This window comes from Balaenoptera physalus (genome assembly GCF_965194825.1).
Source record: "Balaenoptera physalus genome assembly, chromosome: 19".
Taxonomy (NCBI): Eukaryota; Metazoa; Chordata; class Mammalia; order Artiodactyla; family Balaenopteridae; genus Balaenoptera; species Balaenoptera physalus.
Window position 1 is genome coordinate 13,177,553 of NC_138900.1, and position 22,700 is coordinate 13,200,252.

Below are 22,700 nucleotides of genomic sequence, written 5' to 3' on the forward strand. Positions count from 1 at the left end.
TATGTGGATTTTTCTGTTTCTCCTTTTAGTTCTGGTGGGATTTGCCTTAGTCAAGAACATGAATAGTTCATCGTCAGTAACAGGCAGTAAGAAAGAATATATGGACACATATCCACTTAGATTGCTAGTTGACATAGTAAGAAGTTGTAGAATTTTTTTTTTTTTGGTTGCAAGGTCATAAGCTGAGAGTAAAAACATGGGGGGAGGTTGGAGTTTGGAAGAAAGACGAGAGGTTAAGTAGTAGTCATTTAGGAGAGAAGATGGGTGAATGAGATGTGAGAATATTGTATGACTGCTATTGGGAGATAAAGTCCTCCATGGGAGTCTCACACTCCTTCATGTCTTGCTGAATGTGCCAAGAATGCAAGGATCTCTTTTTTTTTTTAATTAATTAATTAATTTGTTTTTATTTTTGGCTGTATTGGGTCTTTGTTGCTGCGCAGGCATTCTCTAGTTGTGGCGAGTGGGGGGCTACTCTTCGTTGTGGTCGCTGACTTCTCATTGTGGTGGCTTCTCTTGTTGCGGAGCATGGGCTCTAGGCATGTGGGCTTCAGTAGTTGTGGCACACAGGCTCAGTAGTTGTGGCTCGCGGGCTCTAGAGCGCAGGCTCAGTAGTTGTGACGCATGGGCTTAGTTGCTCCGCGGCATGTGGGATCTTCCCACAGCAGGGCTCGAACCCGTATCCCCTGCATTGGCAGGAGGATTCTTAACCACTGCACCACCAGGGAAGCCCAGGATCTCTTTTAATTTGGGCTATTTCTCAGGGTTGTGTTTGCACTGAGCACTGTGAGGGATGAGGTCTCCCTTTGGGACAAAGAGCAGGCTTGCTTACACTTTGCTATAAAACAGCAGGTTCTTAAAGCTCAGTGTTCTTATCCTGTAACACAGCTGGCTGCATGAGCAGGTGTTCATCTAGACATATCCATATTCTCCTCCGGGGACTTGGGGGCAAGGGGAACCAATGCAAAATATGCTGATATTAAAGCTGCTTTCCAAGGCATGAGTAATAAATCCCTTTGTTTCTTACTCAGGAGTCTGATGTCTTCTGACAGCATCCATGAAACATAACTGGCTACCTTTATTAGCTTCCAAGTAGGGAAAAATCAAATCCCAGACTTGATAACTGTCACTCAACTCTAAGTATCTTCATGAGGTGAATGATCATGAACTTGAAGTAAGATCATTGAGCTTTTTTTCTTTGCTTAGTCTTGCTCAGTTGTGTGGATACAGGTATGGGATAGACTGAGCCTTAAATTTAAAATGTTGGGACTTCACTTATTATTTGTTGTCTTTTTTGATATTAGCCATTCTGGCAGGTGTTAGGTGATATCTCATTGTGGTTTTGATTTGCATTCCCCTAAAGGTTAGTGATGTTGAGCATCTTTTCATGTGTCTGTTGGCCATTTGTATGTCTTCTTTGGAAAAATGTCTATTCAGGTTCCCTGCCTATGTTTTAATGGGGTTGCTTGTTTTTTTGATGTTGAGTTGTATGAGTTCTTTGTATATTTTTGGATATTAACCCTTTATCGGATATATCATATGCAAATATCTTCTCCCATTCAGTAGGATCCTTTTTGTTTTGTGGATTGTTTCCTTTGCTGTGCAAAAGCTTTATAGTTTGATGTGGTTCCATTTGTTTATTTTTGTTTTTGTTTCCCTTGCCTGAGGAGACATTATCCACCCCTCCCCCCATATTGCTAAGACCGATGTCAAAGAGCTTACTGCCTATGTTTTCTTCTAGGAGTTTTATGGTTTCTGGTCTTAAATTTAAGTCTTTAATCCATTTTGAGTTTATTTTTGTATATGGTGTGAGAAAGTAGTCCAGTTTCCTTAGCATGTAGCTGTTCAGTTTTCTCAACACCGTTTATTGAAGGGGCTGTCTTTTCCCCAATATATATCTCTGCCTCTTTTGTCTAGATTAATTCCCCATATAAGCATGGGTTCGTTTCTGGGCTCTCTATTCTGTTCTACTAGTCTATATGTTTTTGTGCCAGTATTATACTGTTTGATTACTGTAGTTTTATAATACAATATAATTTGAAGTCAGAAATGTGATGCCTCCAGATTTGTTCTTCTTACCGAAGATTGCTTTGGCTATTCAGAATCTTTTTATTTCTGTATGAATTTTAGGATTGTGTTTTCTATTTCTGTGAAAAGAGCCATTGGAATTTTGATAGGGATTGCATCAAATTTGTAAATCACTTTGTGTAATATGGACATTTTAACAATATTAATTATTCCAATTTATGAACATGGAATAACTTTCCATTTGTGTCCCTTCGGGCTTCCCTGGTGGTGCAGTGGTTGAGAATCTGCCTGCCAATGCAGGGGACACGGGTTTGAGCCCTGGTCTGGGAAGATCCCACATGCCACGGAGCAACTAGGCCCATGAGCCACAACTACTGAGCCTGCACGTCTGGAGCCTGTGCTCCGCAACAAGAAAAAGGCCGCGATAGTGAGAGGCCCACACACCGCCATGAAGAGTGGCCCCCACTTGCCGCAAAGTTAGTATAAAAGTCATTTGGATTTCTATATGTCAGAATGAAGATAGTTTTTAAATGCAATATAAACAATGAAACCATTTAAATAGCCTAAAATATGTTGAACAAAGGATTTAATATATGTTAACAAATGTGTAAAACCTCTAAGAGGAAGCAATGTTATAAATTAGCGAAATGTGATTAAAGCATTTTTAACTGAAAATGATGTACAATAACTTGAGGAAAGGGGTATTATATATAAAAACGATGCAGGGAAACAAAAGCAAGGATAAGATGATTAGAAAAGAGGTCAAGTATTGAAATTGAGAGGTAAATGTATCAAATGTAAATAAATATCAATTAAGGTGTAGAGAATAAAGAAGAGACATAAAAGAAAACATAAGTAAGGGGAGATATCAGCCAATTCATGGAATATATGGAATTTTCAAATAGTTACTAATAAACTGAAAAGTCAACATACAATGAAGAAAGTGTGATACAGTTTTTAAAGGAAACAAAATTGATCAAGACAATGAAACAGTACTGGAGCTGTAAGAGAGACTAAAGAATAAAAAATGAAAAAAATGAAGATAGTAAAACAACATATATGAAGGAAGGGAGAAATAGGGACAATAATGTAAGAAACAAGATAAAGTATACTTATGTCAAACAGAAAATTAACAGAAGGTTAAATCTGAAAAAACTGGAAGTCTCTGTAAAAAAGCTTAGGATGAGCAATGGGAATATTGAAAATGTCTTCATACCTCCATCTCATTCTCAAGGCTGAGTGACACAGATCCTTACTAAAAGCAGTTGGCTTCCTCAAGAATGTGGAACATCTTGAAAAACTGGGTTTGACTGGCAGACTGTATATCAGGGATGAGATGGCAAAACTTCTCCCAGTGCATCACCTTGTCACCTGCTGTCTTCATGACCATGTTTATTGGGGATCATCTTGATGCGCCCAGAGGAGCAACAAATTGCTCTCCTAGATGCAGAATGATTCTCCTGGTAAACTTATCACCATCTGAGTGCAAAGTCACCATTTGGGGATGTACATTTTCCCCAGTTGAACTGCATCATAAAGTTAACTTCAGAATCCAGAAAAGTGATCAAAGTTAGTTTTCACTCATCTGATTGAAATTACCACAGGACTTGATAAAATCTGACTTCAGAGCAGCTCCCCAGAGAACCTACACTTCCTCACCTCAGGCTGTTTTGCCTCCTGCTTTTACAGTTTGCTCTTTTCTACAGCTTTATTGAGATATAATTGACATGAAACAGTGTGTAAGCTTAAGGTGTACAATGTGATGATGAAAAAAATTTTTTTTAATTTTTTAAACAATTTTTAAAGGTCACACTCCATTTACAGGTTTTTATAAAATATTGGCTATATTCCTTGTGTTGTACAATACATCCTTGTAGCCTATTTTACACCCAATAATTTGTACATCCCACTCTCCCACCCCTATATTTTCCCTCTCCCCATCTCCCCACTGGTAACTAACCACTAGTTTGTTCTTTTTATCTGTGAGTCTGCTTCTTTTTTGTTGTACTCACTAGTTTGTTGTACTTTTTAGATTCAACATACAAATGATATCATATAGTATTTGTCTTTCTCTGTCCGACTTGTTTCACTTAGCGAAATCTTTTCAAAGAACTACCTGTTAGTTTCATTGATCTTTTATATTGTCTTTTGTCTCTATTTCAGTTATTTTTACTCTGATCTTTATTATTTCTTTCCTTCTACTAATTTTGGATTTTGATTGTTCTTCTTTTTCTAGTTTCTTTATGTGTAAGACTAGATTGACATTTTTCTTGTTTCCTGAGGTAGGCTTGCATCACTATAAATTTCTCTCTTAGAACTGCATTTGCTGTGTTTCACAGATTTTGGAATGTGTTTCCATTTTCATTTCTATCGAGGTATTTTTTGATTTCCTCTTTGATTTCTTCAGTGACCCATTGGTTGTTTAGGAGAATATTGTTTAGCCTCCATGTGTTTGTGTTTATTTGCAGGGTTTTTTTTTCATGTATTCGACTTCTAGTTCTGTATCATTGTGGTTGGAAAAGATGCTTGGTATGATTTCAATATTCTTAACTTTATTGTGACGTTTTGTGGCCTAGCATGTGATCTGCCCTGGAGAATGTTCCACGTGCACTTGAAAATAATATGTATTCTGCTGCTTTTGGATGGAATGTTCTGTATATATCTATTAAGTTCGTATGCTTTAATGTGTCATTTAAGGCAATGTATCCTTATTGATTTACTGTCTGGATGATCTCTTCAGTGGGGTGTTAAAGTCCCCTACTATTAATGTGCAAGCTTCAATTTCTCCCTTTATGTCTGTTAATATTTGCTTTATGTATTTAGGTGCTCCTCTGTTGGTTACATATATATTAACAATTGTTACATCTCATGTTGAATTGATCCCTTTATCAACATGTAATGTGCTTTGTCTCGTTACAATCTTTTTTTTTTTTAATTTATTATTTTTTTGGGCTGCTTTGGGTCTTCTTTGCTGCATGCAGTCTTTCTCTTGTTGCGGCGAGTGGGGGCTACTCTTCGTTGAGGTGTGTGGGCTTCTCATTGCACTGGCTTCTTTTGTTGCAGAGCACAGCCTTTAGGGTGCATGGGCTCAGTAGTTGTGGCTCGCAGGCTCTAGAGCACAGGCTCAGTAGTTGTGGTGCGTGGCCTTGGTTGCTCCATGGCATGTGGGTTCTTCCCAGACCAGGGATCAAACCTGTGTTCCCTGCATTGGCAGGTGGATTCTTAACCACTGCACCACCAGGGAAGTCCCTACAATCTTGTTTTAAAGTCTACTTTGTCTGATATAAGTATTGCTATCCCAGCCTTCTTTTCATTTCCATTTGCATGGAATAGCTTTTACTATTCCCTCACCTTCAGTCTGTGTGTCCTTAGATCTGAAGTCTCATGTAGCAGCATTTATGGGTCTCGTTTTTGTATCCAGTTAGCCACTTTATGTCTTTTGATTGGAGCCTTTATTCCATTTACATTTAAAGTAATTGTTGATAGGTACGTACTTACTGCCATTTTGTTAATTGTTTTAGGGTTGTTTTTGTAGTTCTTTTTTTGTTCCTGTCTCCTTCGTTTGTTCTCTTCCCCTTGTAATTTGATGACTATCTTTAGTGTTGTGTTTGGATTCCTTTCTCTTTTTTCTCTCTTTGTATCCTTTATATATTCTTGGTTTGTGGTTATGATGGGAATCTATCTATCATCTATCTACCTACCTATCTTTCTATCATCTATCTATCTGAATATATTAAGTCAATGATCTCTTATGTTCAAACACATTCTAACAATTCTGCCTTTTTAACACACTCAATGTTTAATTTTTTAACATCATATTTTACATCTTTTTCTTTTGTGTATCCCTTCACTAATTATTGTGGATATAGATGATTTTACTAGTTTTGCCTTCTAACCTTCCAACTAGCTTTATAAGTGATTGATCTACCAAGTTTACTGTATGTTTGCCTTTACCCATAAAGTCTTTCCTTTATACTTTTCATATTTCTGGTTCTGGTCTTTTCTTTTTTGCTTAGGTCAGAATTTATAGTTGTTTATATCTATGATCCACTTCAATTTAAATTTTTGTATGCTGTTAGGTATAGGTTGAGGTTAACTTCCCTACCAAGTTTAGCCAGTTGTTCCAGCACCATTTGTTGAAAGAACTGTCCTTTCCCCCACTGAATTGCCTTGAAATTTTTAAGGAAAATCAAATGACTGTATAAGTGTAAATCTATTTCTTGATTCTCTATTTTGTTCCACTTATCTGTTTATCATTATACCAATACCACATTGTCTTGATTATTCTAGCTGCATATTAAACCTTGAGTTCAGGTAGTATAAATCCCTCAGCATTGTTCCTCTTTTAAAATATTATCTAAGCATTCTAAGTCCTTTGCATTTCCATATATGTTTTACAATCAACTTAGCACCTTCTACAAAAATGCCTGTTGGGATTTTGATTACCTTCCATTGAACGTACAGGTAAATTTGAGGAGAATTGCCTTTCATACATTTTTGGGTCTTCTCACCCATGATTATGGCGTATCTTTCCATTTATTTAGGTATTCTCTAGCTTCTCTCAGCAAAACTGTATAATTTTTAAGCAGTAGTCCTGCATGCATTTTGTTAAACTTATTGCTATGTATTTTATGTTCTCTAAAAATGGAACTTTTCTCTTTTACAATTCATTTTCACTAGTTTGGTGTAATATAAAAATTCAATTTGGGGGCATATATTGTCGTTGACACTATAAATCTTTTCCACAAAGAAAACTCCAGGCTCAGATGGTTTCAATGGCAATTTGACCCAGAATTTAAGAAAGAAATAATATGAATCTTACAATATTGCTTTCAGAATATAAAGAACACTTTCCACCTCACTCTATGACATCAACTTAACTGATAATAAAACCTGAGAAAGAGATCATAAGAAAAAAATTACAGATCAATATCAATAATAATCATATCCACAGAAATCTCCAAAAAACAATTAGCAAATGGAATTCAGCAATATATATATAAAGGATAATACATCATGACCAAATGGGGCATAAGCTAGGAATGCAAGGCTGGTATGACATTCTAAAATTAATCAAAGCGATTCACCACATTAAAGATGGAGGGAAACCAAAAGATCATGTCGATAGTTGCTTTTTATGTATTTGACAAAATTCAACACTGTTCATGATAAAGCTCTCAGTAAGTTAGTAATGAAAAAAACTTTCACAATCTGATAAGGATATCTATGGAAATGAACAGCTAACATAACACTTTATGATAAAATATTGAATGCTTTTTCCCTAAGGTCAGAAACAAGGTCCATTCTGAGTGCTTCTTCAACACTGTCCTTGCCTGTGCAATAAGGCAATTGAAAGACATAAAAGGAAATGAAAATGAAAAAGGAATTATCTTTGTATTGATATGTGTCTTGATTGTGTTTATAGAAAACTCTAATTTATAAAAAAAAAAAAACCTTCTAGAACTAAGTGAATTTATAGCAAGGATATCAAATACATAGTCAATATATAAAAATTCAACAGGGACTTCCCTGGCGGTCCAGTGATTAAGATGCTGCACTTCCACTGCAGGGAGTGCAGGTTCAATCCCTGGTCAGGGAACTAAGATCCCACATGCCAATTGGCATGGCCAAAAAATAGAAAACAAAATTCAGCATATTTTAGAGACAAGTTGTTTCTAATTTTTAAAGAACAGTTAATTTGAATACTAAAATCTTATCAAAGAAAAAGGAAACGATAATACTGCCTCACATATGATTATAGATGGAAAAATTCTAAGTAAGATATCACCAAATGTACTTCAGCAGTATGACAAAAATCAAGGTATATGACCAGAATTGTTTAAAATTCAATTTTAAATAAAAACAAATCAATGCATCAATAAATTTATATCAAGGAACTAATAAAAACAAATCAATACATCAATAAATTTAAGGTGAGAAAACATAAGATTATACCAATAAATAACAAAATGGCCTTGGACAAAATTCAGCAATCACTACCAAACAAAGTAGGTCTCTTCTGGTCCCCTACAAATATTGAAGGAAATTATTTAGAGGCAACAAAGAGAATTTATCTCCAAATAGAGTGAACATTATGGTAAATGATTAAATGTTGGGAAATTTCCATTAAATTCAGAGAAATTGATGACTGCTATCACCATAATATTCAATTTTGTTCTGAAGAGTCTATCGCAAAAAGAAAAGTAATAAACATAAATATTAGAAAATAAATAAAACTTATTATACAGATTATACAATTTATAACCTAGAAATCTGTCTCATAAAAATAGAATGTTCAGTAGATACGTAACTAATGCTATAATTAAGGTAGGAGAAAATAATTGCAAATGAACTATCCAGAATGCCATTCCAGTCAATTAGAAAACAAACAAACAACAGAACAATAATAATGGAGAAAATCAAGAATTGGAAATTCAAAGTAAAGGAATAATGATTGGCAAAGAAACACGTTTGAAAAAATGTGCAACTGAAATTGAAATTTATGAAAATATTTATTAAAACTTATACCTAACATAAGGCTGTAGGAATACTCAATTTGATAGGAGTCTAAGAGAACAATTTGGCAATATCTAATAGAATTGGAAGTGTATGTGACCTATGATCAATGTAGCAATATCTAACATAACTGAAAGAATATATAATGTATGAGCAGTTCTACTTCCACACGTGTACAATTAAAGAAATTCCAGCTCACAGAGATAGTCACTGAAGTATATCTGAAATAGTGAAAAATTGTTAAACACTAAAAAAGAAGAGAAGGTTTAAATATGTCATGGTATGTTCATATAAAAAACTAAACCAAATGGGTTTTTAATTTTGTAGAAAGTATCAGCCCTACATTCAGAGGGCAAGCAACTGACTGCAGAGGAAGAGATGTGAGCAGCAGAGAAATACATCATGCATTTCCTTTCTCAACATAGCTAAGCATCTGCCATGGTTATCTGGAGTGTCCATCTTTAGGGTCACTGTTTTTCAGTTATGGCAGCCTTGTCAGTGTGGGTTCACATCCCAAAGAAATTAGGTATTGTGAATGGGACTTCCTTAGTAAAGTTTAAGATACAGTAAGATAAACTAAGTTAAGCAAATTTTCTTTTTGTAGGCCTCTTAAGTCCTTTGCTAGCGTGATAATTAGCATTTTTTTCTTAGAATGGATTTAGTATTTAGAAGTTCATAAGTATCTGTGACCACAGAACATTTTTCAAGTACCATTAAATACTACTGTTCCCAGAGACATTCTTTTAGATATGTTGGGTTAAGGCACTGCTTATCTATCTGTAATATTACGGATATGGTACTGCTGTTACTCTCCTTCGGTGTGAAGTTATATAGTGATTAAGTAGGAGGCAGCCTTTATTCTTAGGAGTTACATGATATATACAGAGAGGTGAAATGTTATAATGTCTATATTTATACTTAAATACCACAGCAAAAAATGTCAAAAATCATACAGAAGCAAACCAAATATGACAACGTTTTAACAATCACTGAATCTAGAGAGGGCATACCAGTGTTCCCTGTACTATTCTTTTATTTTTTTCCAAATGGACAGTGGCCTTTTCATTGTTAGTTTCTAATTTACCATGAATTTGGGGCAGAAAAAGAAGACTGTAACATGTCTGCTTTATGGATTATAAAAGAAAAAGCATTACAGCTCTCCCTGATTCTTCAAAAGCTTTCTCTCATAATCTCCATATCCATCAACTCTAGAGATTTCTTTCTCACATTAGTTTTCAGAAATGACTTCTGAATTTTAGAAGTGAAAGTTTATTTTACTAAACTTTATCCATAATTATTAATTTAAGTAAACAAAATGAAAGGTAGTGGACAGTTTTTACAAACTCTTTATATTCACAGGGTCTTCCTTTCACATGATCTTACTAATATCACTAATAATAAAATAATATTTATTGAACAATGCTCTTCTAAAGGTTTTGTTTTTTATTAACATTTCATCCTTACAAAAGTACTATTAGGTAGGTACTATAATCACCACTTTAAAACTGAGGCACAAAAAAAATTAAATAAAGTAAAATAGAATAAAATAAAATAAAGCACAGAGGGGAGTAGTGTCTTGCCAATACTACACAGGCAGGGGTGGAATTATGAGAACTATAGTGAAGATTTGCTATGGCTGAAGTCTTTTCCCACATCTGTTACATTAACAGAATTACTTTCTGTTACAATGCTATATAAAGTGTGGTCCATGTACTGATGCTGGTCCACAGGTTGTTTGCTTCTGTTCTGCAATGAGTAAGGTACAGACACCGAGAGCAAATATTTAGAGACATTTACAGAAAAATGACAGAGCTAATTTGTCTGTTAAGTCCAATAATAAAAACTTGGGGGCTTTCACTTTGTATGTTTTTCTTTCAATTTCATGTATCTGGTGATCTAATTTCATTGTATCTTGTAAAAGTATTGGTCAACAACAATTTTGAGGGGGGAGGGGGCACACTTTATCTTGGTTTGAGATGTACTGCAGCAGTATCATTCTCTAAAGTTAACCAAGGCTGGGTGATGCTGTAATTTTTCAACTCTTTAAATCAATATATATAGTATAAATCTACTGCTGTTAAGTTTTGAGCATGAAGCAAAAGGGATTCCCATATGTTCCCTAACAAGTAAAAACTTTCTTAAATCAATTATGAATTCTGTTGTTATAAAAGGCATTTTCTAAAGGCCACTGTATCCTCTTTACATTATGAATGGGGGTTCCTCACTAATATGATTTCTCTGATGTAAAGTGAATTGATCACTACGAATAAAGGCTTTCCCACATTCTTTACATTTATAGGGTTTCTCACCAGTATGAATTCTGTGATGTCGTGTAAGTTCTGACTTAACACTAAAGGCCTTCCCACATTCTTTACACTTATAGGGTTTCTCACCAGTATGAATTGTGTGATGTCGAGTAAGTTCTGCCTGAAGACGAAAGGCATCCCCACATTCTTTACACCCATAAGGTTTCTCACCAGTATGAAGTCTAAAATGTTGAGTAAGATGATATCGGCGACTAAAGGTCTTTCCACATTCCTTACATTCATACGGAATCTCACCAGTGTGAATTCTTTGATGTAAGGTAAGTTGATAACTACAAATAAAAGCATCCCCACATTCATTACATATGTAGGGTTTCTCACCAGTGTGGATTCTGTGATGTTGAGTAAGATGATAGTGCCGACTAAAGGTCTTTCCACATTCTTTACATTCGTAGGGTTTCTCACCAGTATGAATTCTGTGATGTTGAGTAAGATGATTGCTACGAATAAAGGCTTTCCCACATTCCTTACATTTATAGGGTTTTTCACCAGTATGAATTCTGTGATGCTGAGTAAGTTCTGTCTGAAAGCGAAAGGCCTTTCCACATTCTTTACATACATAGGGTTTTTCACCAGTATGAATTTTATAATGTTGAGTAAGATTGTAGCGACGACTAAAAATCTTCCCACATTCCTTGCACTCATAGGTGTTCTCATTGGTGTGAATTCGCTGGTGTGAAATAAGTTGATTGCTACGAATAAAGGCCTTCCCACATTCCTTACATTCATAGGGTTTTTCACAAGTATGAATTCTGTGATGTCTGGTAAGTTCTGCTTGAAGACGAAAGGCCTTTCCACATTCTTTACATCCATAGGGTTTCTCACCAGTATGAATTCTGTAATGTTGAGTAAGATGATAGCGACTACTGAAGGTTTTCCCACATTCCTTACATTCATAGGGAATCTCACCAGTATGAACCCTCAGATGTAAAGTAAGTTGATAGCCGCAAATAAAGGCCTTCCCACATTCCTTACATTCATAGGGTTTCTCTCCAGTATGAATTCTACAATGCCTAGTAAGTTCTGTTTGGAGACGAAAGGCTTTCCCACATTCTTTACATTCATAGGGTTTCTCACCAGTATGAATTCTATGATGTCGAGTAAGTTCTGCATGAAAACTAAAGGACTTACCACATTCTTTACATACATAGGGTTTGTCACCAGTATGAATTTTCTGATGTTGAACTAGGTATGAGCCATGACTGAAGGCCTTCCCACAGTCATTACATTTATAGGGTTTTACACCAGTATGAATTTTCTGGTGTTGACTAATATGTCGTTGTACCCTAAAGGTCTTTCCACAAATCTTACATTCATAAGGCCTCTCACCAGTATGAATTCTTTGATGTTCAGTGAGCTGATAGTGAAGTCTAAAGGCCTTCCCACATTCTTTACATTCATAAGGTCTCTCCCCAGCATGAATTGTCTGATGTACTCTAAGGTCTCGCACACGACTAAAGGCCTTCCCACATTCATTACACTCATAGGGTTTCACACCAGAATGTATTCTCTGATGTTCAGTAAGATGATAATGAAGCCTAAAGGTCTTTCCACAGTTGTTACATTCATAGGGTCTCTCCCCACCATGAATTGTCTGATGTACTCTAAGGTCCCCTACACGACAAAAGGCTTTCCCACATTCCTTACATTTATAGGGTCTCTCACCAGTATGAATTCTCAGATGTTGAATAAGGTATGACTGTTGTCTAAAAGCCTTCTTACATTCTTTACATTCATATGATTTCTCTCTAGCATGAATTTTCTGATGCAGAAGAAGAGGTATATGTTTTTGGATTATCATTTGACTAGCACATCTCATTTGATGTCCTTCTTGTCTCTCAAACTCATGTTTACACTGCAAATCATTTCTGAAAATGGTATCCTCATGGATGTAAGTTTTACTTTTGTCCACTCTCTGCAACTGAAACAGATATATTTCACAAATATCCTTTTCTGGAAATAACTTCTTGGTGACATACTTAGACTCCAAATCTGAAAAAAAAAAACAAAAACCAAGAAGGAAACAAATGCTGTGATGTGATTTTTCTATGTTGGGGTAGAATATGGGATTGCATCTCATAGTCGAAATAAAAGACAAACTAAAAACAATACACATTAGATGAAAAGGTTTAGAGCAGGGGTCTGCAAACTTTTTCTGTAAAGAGCCAGAGAGTAAAAATTTTAGGCTTTGTAGGGCATGTCTTTGTCGCAATTATTCAGCTCTGCTCTTATAGCTCAAAGGCAGCCATAGACAGTATGTAATTGAATAAGTGTAGGTATACTATAGTACCACTTTATTTACGGATACTGAAATTTGAATTTCAAAAATTTTTATGTTTCACAAAATATCCTTCTTCTGATTTTCTTCAACCACTAAAAATGTAAAAACCAGTTTTAGCCTGTGAGCCATACAAAAGCAGATGGTGAACTGTTTGGCCCCTGGGCCTAAGTTTGCTGGATCCTGATTTAAAGAACTCTAAATTGTAATGCAATTTGAAAGAAGGCAAAAGACTTAATGATGTGACTCTAAAAGAGGGTAAAATAAGTGATTAGAGGAACAAGTTAAGTCAGTGGTCCTCCTACTTAGGATGGATGTAGGGGAGTTCCTTACGTATACTGCTCTTCAGGCACCGACCCAGACAAGCGGAATCAAAATCTATAGAAACAAGTCCTATATATGGGAGCTCGTGTTGAGAGGATTTGAATGTTTTCCCAGATTTCAGGCCTTTTCCCCACAGGCCTTGGGCCTTTGAAAGGAGCTTTCCAAACAACATCTTAGGCCCATGCCTCTCCCTGACCCAAAGGGCTATAACTTGTGACGGCATCCCCCTCGCCTGATTTGCCATCACTGACCTGTATACCAGCTTCTTGTTCCTTCTCTCATTACCATCCAGGGCTCTCTCTCTTGCTCCAATAAAGTAATCACGTCTGGCTTAGGAGAGGAACATCCTGCTCACAGGAAAGAAACGCCACATGATTTAGAACAAACAAACAAAAAACCGTAAGTTCAAAATGACTTAATTTAGACTTGGTTACATTTATATTAAATTGTAGGTCAACATAGTATTTGATAAAATGAAAAAAGGCCATTGAAGAATATTGACATTTACATGGACTCATGGTCATAGGACTAAAGAGGCCAGACAGGGGAGGGAAAAGGTCTGCTCTGCTTTTAAAGGCAGTATAGAGAGGGGTTGAGGATACAGACTCTGGAGCCCTATGGTCTGGGTTCAGATCCTCTGTCACCCACCAGCTGTTATTGCTTCCGTGTATTACGCTTTTATCAATCTAAATGGGCCTAATATTACCTACTTCATAGGGCTCTTGTGAGAATTAAATGAATTAATATATGTAAGGGCTTGCAAGGATGCCTAACATGTAGTATTATTTTTGTTGTTGTTCTTATTATTTTTTTAAGTAAAAGAAAAATACTGTTTCCTAAAACACTTCCAAGTTCTTCCTCAGAATCCTTTCAATAGAAAATGCAAAATTCACAGACTAGAATTTTCAAGCACAAAGTAGGTTGAAGAGAATACGTCTTTTCTCAGATGGGATATGTTTGCTTGAATTTTAAATGGATATTGTTAACCCAGTTTACCACTATATAAAATGTAGAGGTTCATCTGATCACAAAAACACAAAACCCTGAGACTAGCTAATCTCTTTTCAAGTGAGTCAGACATGAACACAGAGCAGCTACAGGAATTCTGAGCATACCCATTATATGACACCTGGCTTCTCTGAAAATGTCTTGGGACTCAAATCTAGGACTAATTTAGAAAAACAGGCAATTATAGGAAGGGCCAGAGGGAAGAGAGAAGGTCACTGCAGGATGGAGAAGATGATGCTTAACCAAGTGCCTATTTCCAACCCAATAATGCTCAAACCATTTCTTTCAAAATAGGGGGCAGACATTCAGCTGGTGTCTTAAAACAGAGCTCTGAAATTCAACAATGGAGAAAACTGATATTCCAGAAAACAGATTGTCAGTTATTTACACAGATATCCTTACCCAATGAGACCAAGTTGCTGTAGTTCTCCAACATCACATCCCTGTACAAGGCCCTCTGAACAGGGTCCAGGCACTCCCATTCCTCCTGGGAGAGGTCTATGGCCACGTCCCTGAATGACAAGGACATCTGAAATGACAGACCAATGTATCATAAACAACGTTTTAAATGTATTTTCAAGATGGAAAACTGCTTTGCAAGAAAGAGGCAATGATATAGCAAGCAGTAAACTGAGGTTAAAGCCCGTGATATGTAGGGAAGAATAAGAAAATCAGTGATTTCTAAAGTGGAGTGCCTATAAGCTTTTAAAGAATACAGTTGGTACAAACAGAATGTTCTGTATACCATGGGACGAATGAATGAATAAAATAATCAAAGGTTCCCAATGAAATGAAATCCTATAAATAAGCACACTGCCTATCACGTGCCTGCCGTCTAAGTTCTGAAGAAATGTGAGTTCCTTTCTCTTTTCCCTTCAAGGAATTTTTTTTTTAAGGAATTAAAAAAAAAAATGAAGTAATGAATTGTTTTTCCCCAAAAGTACTCTAAAATCTCTATCTTAGAAAATAGGACGCGATTGACATTTGATTTCCTTATAACTCAGGTTCATCATTATGCAAGAAAATGTCATAAGCATTTTTCCTTGTTATAACAAATGACAAACTCTTTAGTTAATTTATTTACCGGCTGGCTATTCATCCATCTTGTGGATATATCAGACTAATCCTTCTGTCATATTTAGGCATTTGTTTTGGACAAGATGTCTAAGGTCTTCCCCAGTCCCATTAGCCTTTCTTCATTCCCCATTAGGGATCTGGAGGGTCTTCCCACCTGCTGCCACCATCCCTCAGGAACACTTGTCTTGATCCTGAGCTGGAGGATGCTGATGTAGGATGATCCACAATGACACTGACGTCACTAGAGACCAGCACAGCCTCCTCAACCACAAAATTGACTTTTGTCCTGTTATTCATCCCTCTGGGGACCCCCTGGATAGATCCCTGATATCCCCACGTGCAGGCCTCAGTCACACTCCAATCTAGCCCTGTAAGTTTCTCAGGGTATGGGATCTCATCACATGCAGAACACTCAACACTAAATTCCATCTTATCAGCCTGTAAAACTCAGGTCTGTGGAGTCTAATGGACCATCATCTCTGTGTCATAGAATCATGAGTCTAACAAGGGAAGTTCAAATATCTCCCTCAAGCAACTTCATCCATCACTGCTCCATCAATGCTCCTGAGAGAGACTGGGCACTTGGAGAGGTGATGAATAGGTGAACACAGGTGAGAGAGAAGAGGGGCAAAGAGAGAAGAGGGGCAAAGGAGGAGGCCACTAGGCTGTATGACACCATCCTTCACCGTGATCAGAGCAACTGGGTGCAGCTTCAGCAATCAGGTTGTCTTAGGAAGGAAGTCTCAGGAAAATAAAAATGATCACATGAATTCAAAACCACAACATCTCAAGGAGGATGAACGTGAACTTACATGGGCCATGGTTGTAGAACCGCAAGAACTGGTTCTCCTCTTTGGGCTTCCTCCACTCGAAAAGCACAGAATCCAGAGAAGCCAGGACTGGGGGAGGAAGAGGAAGCTTTGAGACCAGGCGTGTCTCAAAGAAATCCCCAAATGACTTAAGTTAATACGATCCTGTTTTGCCTTCTTTCTACTTCCACCCCACAGTGCCCCACATACAAATCAGGAGAGATAAGAGGGAGCTTGGATGAAGCCGAACCCTTCCTATACCACACGGAACCAGCTGCACAAGTGTAGACACAGAGCAGCGGCCTCTTGCATGAAGCCAGACCAGGCACTCTAGCAGAAGGGTTTCTAGTCCACCCCAATTGCTGATGATGTTGATCTGTAGCTGTTCCACTAGTGTCACTTTGAATCTAACATCATTAGAAAAAAAAACTGCAAGTTTTGAAGTTGTACGATCCAACATGATAGCCACACATGGCTATTTAAATCAAATCAAAATTTTAAATTAAGTAAAATTAAATAAAGTTCAGTGTCTCAGTTGCACCAGCCACCTTTCATGTGCTCGATAGCTTCATGTGGCTAGTAGCTACCATTTGGAGAATGTAAGTACAGAACATATCCATCACCACAGAAAGTTCCACTGGACAGAGCTGGTATGAATCCTACAGCCTAAATTCCATTTTTTACCGTAGAGTTCCTCTGAACTCAGAATAATTTGGTCAAAACCTGACAGAGGTTGCTAGAGGTATAATATCTCCTTCCTATGAATTCCCAAGGCATGTGACCTGAATTTCTCTAGTGGCTTTATTACCTCCTATCTCATGCTTATTCTGTCTACTCTGATTTTATATTATTTGCTGTATAACAAGAAACTTAAGGGATAGTAACTATGTTTCAGTGCGTGTATTCCTCTAACTACTATCATGAGATTCAGCATACTGTGAGCCCTTATGTCTGTTATTTGACCAAAATTCCATTTTTGGCAGTTTTTCTTAGCACACTAAGATACATGCACAAGATGTTTATCATATAACAACTCAGAGTAACCAACTGTTAGAAAAATAAATAGCTCCAGGAGGCAACAGGTTACATAACTTATGGTCAGTTATGATGGCACACTAGGCCTTATTAATGTTGGAGAAAGACATTCATGATGAATTACTGACTGATACAGGCAAATTAAAGAATTATAGGGAATTCCCTGGCGGTCCAGTGGTTGGGACTCTGCGCTTTCACTGCCGAGGGCCCAGGTTCAATCCCTGGTCAGGGAACTAAGATTCCGCAAGCAGCACAGCACGGCCAAAAAACAAAACAAAACAAAAAAGTATGTAAAATGAAGGGAGGGATTATAATGTCATTCATAAATACAGACTCTGTTGTCAGACTTCCAGAATGTGAGTCCTAGTCTGACAACTACCAACTTTTCAGTTAGTTTATTGATAAACCAGGGATAAGAATAGCACCTACCTCCTACAGTTGTCATGAAGGTTGGAATATTACATAGACACCACTTAATGACATATAATTACTAAATAAAAGTTAGATAGTATTGTTATTAGATAAAATTATTTTCTACTTTCTTTTTTTACAGTAAAATTTGAGTCTCAGGCCCACTCTTTTTTATAATGACATTTTAAATATTTTAGAGGCAAGGCTTGGAAGTGCTAACCAAATCTCTCCTCGTCCCTGCAGCTACCAAAGAAGAGACACCATTCTTCAACATAGAGCTAAAGTAAAGATCCTAATAAGGTATTAAATGGAGAACGTTAATAAGAGGTTCAATCTTACTCTCCTGTCCTATGTAAAGATTTACATGAATATTTATAGTTACTACCATCTTATTCTGTTTTCTACTATTATAAATCTGTCTTCTAAAATGTTATTTGCATTAAAAGATACTTGGACTGGAGAGGGTATTGCTATGTCCTGTGAAAGCAACTTTAAAAATCTAAAACAAGTGTAATCTGAAGGTTATCTTATTTGATAAATTGTGCCATAATAGTTACTCTGAATTGATTTATATAGCCCTAAAAGGCATAAGTCTGGAGGTGTAAATACTTGGAAGGTTTGTCAAACTAGAGGGGTTCATTGGCACTTTCCTCCTCTTTCTATAATCATGGAGGTATAAGAAACCTATGGTAGAATTACTTTTTCTAAATAGGAGTTGGGGAGTCTGTGTCCTTTGAATGTTCAATTAGAATAATTTCTATTCTGTGCACACACACACACACACACATATACAGCTGGAGAGAAAAAAATTTTGCTAAAATGAACCTCCCCAAAAAGAATTTGAAAAAGAATAGATACATGTATATGTATAACTGAATCACTTTGCTGTACACCTGAAACTAACACATTGTTAATCAACTATACTCCAGTATAAAACAAAAAGTTTAAAAAAAGAAATTGTGAGTTTGGGTTCAAAACTTCAATTCTACTAGCTGGGATCTATATATTTTAGAACTCACTACAATTGGCTATGGGAGAACTAAGAATGTCATTACCTAAGAAAAGACTTCTAGTAGAATTCTAAATAAATCTGGCTCAACAAATCACTCCTCATGGAATTTTTGTTGTTTATTACTACAAGTTTTGTTATCACTTTGATCTGAGTGAGATGTTCTAAAATAAAATTCAAAAAGCATAGTATAAAAACAAAAAACCTCCCCAAAGTATTAATAGTGGTGCTGGGGCTGTTTAACTTTCTTTTTTATAAGTCCCTCATATAATATAATTGAATAACTGATTCTTTTTGCAAAAAATGAGCATTAATTCCATAATCTTAAGTATACAATAAATCTATATCCAATTTTAAAATATTTGAAAATTCTTGGAAGCAAATCTGTTTGACATGTGTGGGAATAGTAAGGGGATCAGTGTGACCATTATAATAAAGCCTACCAATTCTTGAACATTCTTCTTCAATACAATAAGAACTTTTTACTGACAAAATTCTCCTCTGAATGGACATGTCAGGTGAGGGGCATCTGCAGACTAAATAAGAAAATTTGGGCAAAGCAGACAGAACAGTGTTTGGTTCTTTTTCTCTTTCTCCACTGAATAATCAACTGAAATATCGCTTTGGATATAACCCTTGTAAAATGTCTCTGAATTCCAATAATAGTAAATGACATTCATATAAAATTTAAAATTTGAGTATTATCATTCATCACAATGAATATTACTTTACTCATATGTACATTTTTTTTCTTTTGACAAACTCTTTATAAACATAAATCTCAACCCATTGATTCCTTGGAAGAAACCCTTGAGCATGATGATACAGATTTCCACGCTCAGACTTCCATTCACATTCCTGCTTCTAAACACCTTAAAAAACAGATGCCCGTGTCATTTACTTACTGACACCAGTCAGACTACCTCTGATCTTGCCTTACTTTTAAACTTAGGTTCTGCAGAAGATCAATGATGTGATTCCACTTAAATATTAATCTCAATAAAACAAAGATTTAACTTTAGACTCCAGGATATATATTTCTTACTATTATAAAAAGTGAGTGAGAGAGGGCCACCTGCACGGCCCCTCATTCATTGGGAAGGAAGGCCTAGAATAGGCCACTGGACATTTCATGGAAAGAAAAGCAAATGCTTCCATGTACTAAAAACAAAGATGCATTTATGAACAAAGAGGAAGCAGAAACTCACCTGATCTGTACTTTTAGATGTGCAACAACAATTGTCCCCTCCTGCTCAGGATACTTCTTGGGGGAGAATGGCAGGACTGGGGAAGAAGGAAATCATGAGACCTTCTTCAGGCCTTTCTTAGAGCACAGAGAGACGGAGAGGTCCCCTCCAGGGCCACATCAGCTCCGACCTCACACATATGACCAGGTGAGACAGGGAGGCTGGAACCTGTCTTTGAAATCACAGCCGATTCCTAGAATCAGAGATATGGGAAAGCTGTGGTTCTGAAAAATGTAGCAGCGCCCACAGCGCCTCCAAGTAGGAACCCCTCCCACCATTTCGAGCCAGGAGTTTGTCTTGGAGACACTTTTAGCTCTAAAAGTCCCATCCCAAGCCCAGGACTGTGTCTTCTTGCTTTCTGGGAATCTTCATTCTAGGGTTCAATATTTGACTTCCCTCTTGGGAAAGTCTGTACAGACACCCGGGCTGTGTGGGAAGGAAGGGGAAAGCAGCAGGAGCGTGGGTCAGTCACATACACCACTGAGCCAAGCACCAGTATCAGAATGACAACCGCGCCCACCGACAGGAGGCCCAACTTGGTTCTGGAAACTCGTGGGCGCGCGCGCGCGCGCACACACACACACACACAGCCTGTCACAGTCAGTCACACAATTCCCCCCCCCCCCCCTCTTCTCCTCATTCCAATACAGGCCTGAGGCTGCGGGCACGATGCGCCCTGGGCTCCTCACTCTGGGCTACAGCTCCATCCCTTTCCCTACCCCAGACGAGTCCTGCTCCGCCTCACCTAGCACCAACTTCTCCCCAGGTTTCGACTAACTCACCCGCGGTGGCTGAAAAACCCAGTACGCACGGCTAGGTGCCCTCCGGGTGGAAGTTTACACCACCCCCTGGGGTTTCTGGGAAATGTAGTCCACAGCCGGAAGCCGGTAGACTGGGCTGTGAGTGCGCAGGCGCAGGCACGCTCAGGACCGGGCGACTTCAGTCCCGGAGCCGGGGACCCGCGCCCTCGCGAGGTAAGCTGAGACAGCTCACAGCGGTGACCTGTCCAGGCTGTGCGAGCCTCGACGGACCTCCAGAGTCTTGACCGCCGAGTGCGTCCGTGGGTGCCGTCTTGAGGCCGAGCACGTGCGAGGCGGATTCTGTCAGATTCTTCCCTCGGGGTAGTCCCCTCGCGTGGTTCACAGGCGTGTGGCCCTTTGTACCCAGCCTCATGAGCGTGTGTCTGTGTGTGTGCACCTGTCTTCACGCGCGCGACGCCGTGAGGGTTGCGGGGCCGACCCCGCCTCTGGCTGAGGGTGAGCTGTGTTTCTGCGTGTGTGTAATTCTTTGGGTGCGAGACGGTGTGTACCTGCAGCGGCACCTGACAGGAGGGAGGCCACAGAAAGTAGCCTGGAGTGTGATTCGTGACTGAGCAGGCGCGGTGGGAGACCGACTCTGCTGGACTGTAGGTGATGTGCGTGTGATGGGGTGGGTGTGCGGGTCGCTGTGTGACCAGGGTGGTTGAGTGGCGAGTGCAGCGAGGCTGTGTGAATCTGAGGATCTGCGTGTAGAACGTCACGGGTGCCAGTGGCCTCGCGACTGGGTGTGTGTGATCGTGTGCAGCCCCAGGCCTATTATAAAAAGAATATGGTGCCTCCTCTTGCAGCATCAGCTGTATTTCAAGATTTGGACCGAAGATTTGTAATGTATCTGTCAAACAATTTTGTATAGAATCAAATGAATTTTTTCCTAGAGAAAAATGTAAATCATAGTAATTTTTTTTAAATATGAAGGAATTCTTTCCAGTCTTCTGTGCTGTTAGGGGTCTCATGGCAGATACATTTGAGAATCTTGGGCTGAGGGAATAGCTTTATGCTTGGAAAGGCAGCGTGCCATAGTGTAGTGAGCCCGCAATTAGTCAGATGCTAACACATTTTGCTCTTCCTCTTCCCTTCCCTTCCTGAGCAATTCAGTCCTAAAGCCATCAGATGGGCTTAGAGCAGGGTCTTTGCGCCTGAGCAGGATGAGGAGGGTGTGCCTGCAGCTGGTGGCTTGGTGGAGGGTGACAGGGCTTACTAGGGAGCGTTCCAGGTGGCGGAATGGTCCAGCATGGGAGTGTCAACCTGAGCAGGATAAGGAGGGCGTCCACACAGGAGGAATGCCCTGTACGGGATTTCAGAGCCTGAGCAGGGTGAAAAGGGCATGTGGGTATGGGTACTGCCCAGCATTGGGTGTCGGAGCCCAGATTGGGGTGTTGGAGACATTCATGTCGGTTGGATAGGAGGTGGTGAGGCTCAGAACCCAAGTAGGGTGAGGAGAGCGTCTGTATGGGGAAGGGCGCAACAGGGTGATGGGAGTTTGTTACATACAGTGGCAGGCGGGGGTGGAAGTGGGGTTCTGATCAAGTTAAATAAATATATTATTGGATTGGCCAGAAATTCCTTTCGGGTTCCTCTGGAAGCTATGACGAACGAACTTTTTGGCCAACCCAATAAGTGCATTGGGAGGAGCCAAGCTTCTCCCTGTCAGCGGGGAACCTCAGATATGGAAAAGGAGAGAACTAGAATGAACCTTGTGATGGCAGGTTGAAACTAGATGCAATGGTGTGAACTCACAATTATATATATGGATCGGTATAAAAATAAAAATAAGCAGGTGCTGGGCCACTGAGGTCACCAGGCTGACTTTTGGGGA

General features: G+C 38.4%; 1 protein-coding gene and 1 long non-coding RNA gene across 6 annotated transcripts in view; one reads left to right on the forward strand and one right to left on the reverse strand.

Annotated features, from left to right (window-relative positions):
• Positions 1-22,700, forward strand: part of LOC309648892 — a 108,699-nt gene that overhangs the window by 77,698 nt on the left and 8,301 nt on the right. The gene's annotated exons all lie outside the window — the stretch shown is intronic.
• Positions 5,495-20,938, reverse strand: ZNF546 (zinc finger protein 546). 5 transcript variants are annotated; one of them, XM_082438029.1, is made up of 7 exons: positions 20,849-20,938; positions 20,028-20,259; positions 16,368-16,454; positions 14,881-15,007; positions 13,722-13,817; positions 10,938-12,860; positions 5,495-10,290 (listed from the first exon to the last, which is right to left on the reverse strand). In XM_082438029.1, the coding sequence occupies exons 3-7, from the start codon at positions 16,374-16,376 to the stop codon at positions 10,235-10,237; spliced, it is 2,211 nt and encodes a 736-aa protein (XP_082294155.1). In that variant the 5' UTR covers positions 16,377-16,454; positions 20,028-20,259; positions 20,849-20,938; the 3' UTR covers positions 5,495-10,234. The 5 variants fall into 5 exon arrangements, with proteins under 5 accessions (XP_082294155.1, XP_082294151.1, XP_082294153.1 ...); XM_082438025.1 differs by having other exon boundaries at positions 5,495-12,860; XM_082438027.1 differs by having other exon boundaries at positions 5,495-12,860; positions 20,028-20,103; positions 20,849-20,924.

Coding starts and splice junctions, on each gene's coding strand:
- ZNF546 (XM_082438025.1), bottom strand. Junction 13,818..14,880: donor CAGCAACTTGGTCTCATTGG/GTAAGGATATCT, acceptor TCCTGTGAGCAG/GATGTTCCTCTCCTAAGCCA. Junction 12,861..13,721: donor AACAAGAAGCTGGTATACAG/GTCAGTGATGGC, acceptor TTTTTTTTTCAG/ATTTGGAGTCTAAGTATGTC.